Source organism: Danio rerio, chromosome 8, assembly GCF_049306965.1.
Source record: "Danio rerio strain Tuebingen ecotype United States chromosome 8, GRCz12tu, whole genome shotgun sequence".
Taxonomy (NCBI): Eukaryota; Metazoa; Chordata; class Actinopteri; order Cypriniformes; family Danionidae; genus Danio; species Danio rerio.
This window is the reverse complement of record NC_133183.1, coordinates 49,067,581-49,075,223: the sequence shown is the minus strand read 5'-3', so window position 1 is coordinate 49,075,223 and position 7,643 is coordinate 49,067,581. Positions and strand designations below refer to the sequence as shown.

Here is a 7,643-nt window from a genome sequence, read left to right as displayed (position 1 = left end):
AATTCAAATTATTGTTATCAATATTCTTACAATTAACAATATTGAAGTTTTAAACTGTATGTTACCTATTAAACTGTACTACAATGTAGCAGTTTTACTTACACACAAGCACACATTAATATAATAAATAATTTCGGAAAGATCTTTTGACACTGAAGACTGCTGTTATGACTCCTTATGAGTCCATTTTAAGTATTCAGTTTAAATTGTTATTCTTTTATATATATTTTCTGAATATGTTAAGACAGTATATATATATATATATATATATATATATATATATATATATATATATATATATATATATATATATATATATATATATATATATATATATATGTTTTTTGGTTTTTTTATCCAGAAATATTTATATTATATATTTAGCTATTTCTTACTATTTAATATTTTGTGCAGTTTGACAAAAAAGGGGACATTTGAAAAATGTGTGTATGTTCAGTTATTTTTTACACTTATAGAAATTAAGAATAGTAATAATAATAATTACAGTACATAGACCCAAGCTGTGTATTTTGTATATACACATGTATGTATTGTTCTGACTTACTACACTTTATTCTTTATAGTACATAAAGAAATATAAAACATAACATTTCAAGCTTATTTATTTATTCAATGGGAAAAAAGACATTTAAAACTACCCCTTCCCTATTTTTTCTATATGAAACTTTGCCATTTTAGATTACAAATTAAATGGAAGTAACAAAAACAAAACATACTAAAAAACTAGTATATATAAATGTATTACAGAAGATTTATATATTTATACACACTGAAGATTGTAGTAATGATAATGAAATCCATTTTAAGTATTCAATTTAAACTGTAATTCATTCATATGTATATTTTGAATATGTTAAGACAGTAAATGTGTCTATTATTGGTGAGAATACACAGCTTTTATTCTATCAAAAATATAATGTCCAATTTTTATAGCTGCAAATAGTTTATATATTTCTCTCTATATAAATATATTTATCTAGAAAGATTTCTATTATTTGTTTAGCTATTTCTTACTATTTAGTCATAATATTTCATACATAGCGCTAACTACAAAGATGCAGGGGCTGTAATTTGCCAGTAAACAATGAATTAAAACATAATTTAATCATAAATATTAACAAAAAAATGACACTCAGTTCCAAATTAAACAAATTAATCCATCATTTTATTTACACGTTGAAATATGTGAACCGCATAGCTTACAAAAATCTTATCAAAACAATAATTTAAAGTGCATTGCTTCAATGATAAATAAATATTCACAAAACAAAAATAAAATACACAAAAAAATGTCTTTAGCGCTCGCAATCCATCGCCACTCGACTCAACAGACTTTTAAAATGACCCAAGATCACAGTTTATCAGGTCTTTGCCCTTTAAAGCTCGTTTTGAGACTGACAATTAGACAGTAACTTCATGGAAAAACTTGACATTTACCACACAGAAGACTAACCACACGTCACAGCCTTATATGGTCACAGCATCAGTCACACGGAACATTGACTGATGCAACACGACTCAGGACATCAAGATGAACAGACGTACACACTGACATAAACACAAACCACTGCTGAAATCTGAATGGAAACGACGTGGCAGGACAGAAGTAGTTTCTCGCTTTCGTCAGCATCTCAAGTTATTAAAGATCACAGTTAGTAGTCAAGCACACGGTGTTACCGTGACATTGACATTTTCCATAAGGGCTATTGGGTGGTGCGGTGTGTCATCGACGCCGTTGTTGATCGGAAACACAGAAAGGCATTTCGTTTTAGTCTGTTTTACCATAAACAATCAAATATAGGTCAGTTGATGCTTGACTTCCCTAAACAAGTTGAGTTTTACCCAACGCAATCTTACGCCAATTCATAATATTTGGATTTTGTATTAGTTTGTACGATCTGATTCGTACATTTTAGTACAATTGCTCATCCCCATTGATGGTTAAGTTTAGGGTAGAGGTTCGGGGACACGTCTCCTTTTAAAATCTTACATTTTCATACAAATGAAGTCATGAATTCTTATGAATTGACAACACATAATATAGTTACATTTCCTTGTGAGATTGGACTGGTTTCTTTACCATGTTTTTTTTTAAAGAGTGAGATGCCATATTTAATGCGATCCAGAGAAGTCTTGCTGTACACCATTGGCATTCTCAAAAAGCACCTTTGTAGATCTGTCACAGTGTCCGGTCAAAACCTACAGGTCAGTTCAAGTGTTCTAAAACGCAGTACCACTGCTTTCTCTTTCTAGTACTGAATATGGGCACAAAACATCCGTCTCGAATTGCAAAAGCTGGCCCATGAATGCGAGATTGGGTGAGATGACTTGTCGTCTGCGTTTTACAAAGTCGAAGGCCTCGTCCAGACGGACCCGTTGAGCGTGAATGAGGTACGCCAGACAGATAGTGGCGGAGCGAGAGATTCCTGCTTGACAGTGGACCAGCACTCGACCACCACCCTCTTTTATCGAATCTGCAGATGCATCGAAGATGGGAGTTAGCTTTTCTGGATCAATTGTTGATTTATATGTGAGTTATGCGACTGTTTATTCATTAAGAACTTACCAATGAAGTGGATGGCTTCAGGAAAGAGCACACGTATGTCTGCGGCCAGACTGTCCTCAACCTTCAGGGTTTTGTATTGAAGCTCTTCCTCAAACAGATTTGGACAGGATGAGGAGACATTGAGGACTGCTGTGATCCCATTTCGCTCTAGAGTCTCCCGTCGGGACGAGTGATGAGCACTGCCCAGGAAAAGAAAGGGGAGGATTTCAACTGGACCACCCTAGTAAATGAAAAGAGCAAAACAATCAATGGAAGTGTTTGATAAAGATAATGAAAAATAAATGGTAATTGATTGATGTATTTGTGATTTTAAGATTTCTGCAAACCTGATCATAGAGTGGAGTCTTTCTTCCGGACATGACGGGCTCTGGCTCACTGAGAGTAGAGTGATTTGAGCACAGGACAGCAGGGGCGGTAAAGCAGAGCTCAGGATAAAGTGCAAAGAATCCATCAAATCCACCTGCAGATGGAGGAAAAAAAATGAATGTTGTGATTTTGTGCAGTTTGACAATCTGAGAAGGACATTTGAAAGATGTGTGTTTGTGTTCAGTTATTTTTTTTTTACACTGAAATAAATAACTAAATAATTAAATGAATAATAATAAAAATTACAGTACACCCAATGTATACCCAATGTGTATTTTTTACATACACACATATATGTATTGTTCTGATTCACTACACTTTATTCTTTATAATACATATAGAAATATAAACTATAAAATTTTCAATTTAAGATTAAGTATTTGTTTAATGCAAAAAAAGGATACGTTTGTATTTAATTTATACCCCTTTCCCATCATTTCTATCTGAAACTCTAGCTGAAATTTTATGATACAAATTAAAATGAAAGTAACAACAAAAAACATAATAAAAAATACTAGAAATATATGACAAAAGAAAGATTTTTTATGTATAAACTGTTATTTAAATTTATCACTGTATTGTTCTTGTTTTGTTTATGTATTTTTTTTTTACTTTGGTGAAAATGTATATATGGTAAATGTATTGTAATATTAATATAATAATATACTATATAAAATGTCTGTCATTTATAAACTATTGTAGACGATATTCTTCCAGGTGATTCAGATTCATTTACATTTAACTATTACCAAAGGATTTAGATAATATAATAACAATAATGTAAATAAATACAGTGCAGAAATATCAAATATCGTCTTCTATATGTCTATTTACCAAGGCTATCTAATAAAAAAGAAAAGGCAAAAACATTGTCACATTACAAAGAAATGTTTTTTATTTTATTACATTTGTTAGTGGGCAGTGTCATTTAGTATCTAAAAAATCGTAGTTTAAACCTGAAATAACCAATGACACCAGCTGAAAAAATTAACATCTGTAGATACATATAGAAATATATTTTAGAACAATTTAAGCATTTAATATAAAAAACAAGTCATATTAAGTAGATATTTCTTTCATTTAAAACTACCCCTCCCCCACTTCTTCAAGCTGCCATTTTATGATACGATTTTAATGTAACATAAACAAAACAAACTAAAACAAATAGCAATTGTAAATTTATTACAAAAGACAGTTTATTTTAATACATAAGCTATTTAATGTGTCGCTGTGTTATTCTTGTTTTATGTCATTTCTATAATAAATATATAAGTATTAATATTATAATATACTATATAATATATCTGTCTTTGACAAACTAAAAGAAGACTTCCGTGTGATTTAGATTAGATTACATTTGCCATAAACAAATTATTTCTGCTCTGTATAACCGTCAAATATCTGCAAGTTGTTATCTGTCTATTTACCTAATAGTAATACAAATTTATTTCTAATCTATTAATACCCAATGTAATAAAATTAAAGGTGAAAAAATGCTCACAATAAGGAGAAATGCTTTATTTAATTACATTCGTTGGTGTAAGAAAACTGATTGATGTTAAGTCATTATGGCTATTTTAATTGACATTTTGTGAGTCGTTTAATTAATAATATAATATAATATAATATAATATAATATAATATAATATAATATAATATAATATAATATAATATAATAGTTTATACCTAAATGACAGCAGTTGTGTAAAGCTGAAGTTTACCTTGTAAGAAGCAGATGTGCGTCGAGGCGGACTGGACTTCAGACTGAAGGGCGCTGATGAGGAGACTGGCCAAACTCTCGCTCTTCAGGTCCCTCACCGACCGGCTGTTCTCATCCAAGACCACCACTGGAGAAAAGTCCCCGTTCCTCAGCTGGGCCAGGAGAGACTTATCCGCCACCAGCCACTCCAGGGACACCACGGAGCTCTTGGACCTGCGCCTCAGCATGGAGTTCCAGTTGACGTTGCGGGACTCGAGGATGTGCGCGCGGGAGAAACCGAGGAATGGCCGGCAGTCCAGCACGATGCAGCCGCCGGATGCGAAGAGCTCCGAGGGAGTCCGCAAAATCTGAACCAACTCACTGCCTGAGATCTCGAGAGGGTCGCCGATACCCATGATGCCCTCTCCAGACAAACAAACAGCCGTGAGTTGAAACGAATAACCTTCACAGCATCAACAGCAGCGCGTTCAGAATGTATGAAAGCGTTTTATATTTTACAACTATAAACAACAAATACAGGTGACACAAATCAATATTGTTCCTGTTATGTTTAATGTTACTTTAAAATGAACAGCGAGTTGTTTAATCTTTAATCCTCTGTATTTCTTTCAAAGCTTAGTTTTAAAGTCTTTTATTGGTGAGCAGATGTGATTCTACAGTACAGGCGGGGTTGGTAACAGTATTTGTATCGCGTCTCCTCTCACACAGCCACGCCTTCGTTTTCCACATAAGGAACCAACGTCACGCAAGGAAGCACCATATATGGCTTGCTGACCACAGCCGACATTCCATATATGGGTGCTGACGCGCTCTCCCCTCTTTTCCCACCGGCACGTGGTCGTTGGGGTTACCCGTGTTTTTTATGTTGTGACGTGAGTTTAAACAGTATTATAGAGTGACATTTGCATACAGTTTATGATGACACTTGTGTGTTTGCCTTTAGGGCTTTTGGGCAAGAGCACACGAGTTAGACTGTTTAAATTAGGAACATCAAAACCACGCGCTGAAGGCGATGATGCACTTTTTCATGGTTGAGCAAACCTTGTAATTTTGTGTGGGCAAAATACGCTGTGCTGCAACTTTCCATACAGGTGTACAGTTTCAGTGGGTGATGCAAGCTGGTAGGAGACAAGTGTAGCTAAAAAAAGGGAACAAAGATAGAAAAACATATAGGCTTTTATATATAGGCTGTATTCCCGAAGATGGGTTACGGCTGGAAGGGCATCTGCTGCGTAAAAACGTGCTGGATAACTTGGCAGTTCATTCCGCTGTGGTGACCCCGGCTTAATAAAGGGAGTAAGCCGAAAATGAATGAATGAATATAGGCTGTACACTAAAACAAATCATATGCATTGTAATAAAGTGTACCCATTGCTATAGCACAATTCAATAGTACTTTACTTAAACCCAAACATATTTAGATACCAAGTTTACATATTAACCGTGAAACAATTTGTTAATTAAATTCATAAAAGCAATATAGGCAAATGAATAATTGGTCATATTTAAATGTAAAGATATTGTTATTTTATTGCATTCAGCATTTATTTAATTTAGAATTATATAATCCAGTCCAAGGTTATTTACCTCACAGTGTTTTCAGATTACTGTACCTATATGTGAATGTGAATCTGATTATTAACAAAAAAATGGAGCTTTACAGTATATGCAATACGTGCATGTGCGGAAGAAATTGTCTGCAGTGTGTTTAGGTGTAGAAAATAATAGTATAGGTAATATAGAGTCATTTAATATGTTCCTCTGAACTCTGATAAAATGTTCAGTTAACGATAAATGGATCATGTTATTGTTTCATTTTGGTAATATAACGCATACTAAAATGTTTTACATCGCATTGTTTTCATATTATGGGAATGTGAATCCAATTAAAAAAATTTTATAGTTTATATCAATATGCATATGTCAGATATTACGCAGTAATAATAATAATAATAATAATAATAATAATAATATAATAATAATAGCAGTTGCAAAACGGACCTCGTGATTATTATTATTATTATTATAAATATTATTATTATTATTATTAGTAGTAGTAGTAGTAGTAGACATTCATCCATCGATAATAATAATAATTTTGACAATGATGAATGACAATCTTAAAATATGTTCATCCCTATTGTATGTATGAAAAAAAAGAGTTGGTACAGTATGTAAAACGCATATAAAAAGCTAATATGACAGCACATTATTTAATGTGTTCCTCGTGATTTTTTAAATTATTTTTTGTATATAAACACATATCCCAATTTTGGTTTTTGCCAACTTTAAAAAAAAGTTGGAACAGTAAAGCATTTACCACTTTGTAATGTTGCCATTCTTTTTCACAACACTTAAAAGATATTTAGGGATTGAAGACAAAGTGTTTCAGGTGTATTTTTGTCCCTTTTTCCTGCAAAAAACCTTTAGGTGGGCAACAGTATAGGGTATAAATAGGGTCTTTGTTGTCGAATTTTGTACTTCAAAATGGGCCACAAATTCTCTATTGGAGACAGGTTGGGACTCCAGGCAGGCCAGTCAAGTATCTCTATCCTCTTTCTCCACAGCCAGGACTTTGTAATGTGTGCAGAATGTGGTTTTGCATTGTCTTGTTGAAATTTGTATGGGCGTCTCTGGAAAAGAAGGTAGTATATTGTGCTCCAATCGCAATACTGTACTGATTCATCTAGCCACAGTACACATTTTCACTGTGTGTTGGTTCATCCCAGATGCATCCGAGCCCAGAGAATTCAACAGTGCAATTAAACACTGTTAACATAGGGCTTCTTTTTGGCACAGTGCAGTTTTAACAGGCATTTGTGAATGAAACTATATATTGTGGTACTTGACAATGGTTTGCCAAAGTAGTCCTGAGTCTATGTTGTGATATCGCTTACAGATGAATGAGGATTCTTGATGCAGTGCCGCCTGAGGAATCAGAGATCACAGTTGTTCAATTAAGGGTTGCGC

At 33.3% G+C, this 7,643-nt stretch overlaps 1 protein-coding gene across 1 annotated transcript; it reads right to left on the bottom strand.

The window, feature by feature from the left end:
* Positions 1-1,164: 1,164 nt before the first annotated feature.
* Positions 1,165-5,145, bottom strand: dusp2 (dual specificity phosphatase 2). The gene is made up of 4 exons (NM_001003451.1): positions 4,675-5,145; positions 2,914-3,047; positions 2,588-2,807; positions 1,165-2,495 (listed from the first exon to the last, which is right to left on the bottom strand). The coding sequence occupies exons 1-4, from the start codon at positions 5,066-5,068 to the stop codon at positions 2,242-2,244; spliced, it is 1,002 nt and encodes a 333-aa protein (NP_001003451.1). The 5' UTR covers positions 5,069-5,145; the 3' UTR covers positions 1,165-2,241.
* Positions 5,146-7,643: the final 2,498 nt, after the last annotated feature.

Bases quoted from the DNA above. Each gene is read 5' to 3' on its own strand.
- dusp2 (NM_001003451.1), bottom strand. From the start codon at position 5,068: ATGGGTATCGGCGACCCTCTCGAGATCTCAGGCAGTGAGTTGGTTCAG. The intron at 3,048-4,674 runs GTAAACTTCAGC...CTCCATCTGCAG, and splicing joins GCACATCTGCTTCTTACAAG to GTGGATTTGATGGATTCTTT. The intron at 2,808-2,913 runs GTTTGCAGAAAT...TTCATTTACTAG, and splicing joins AGACTCCACTCTATGATCAG to GGTGGTCCAGTTGAAATCCT.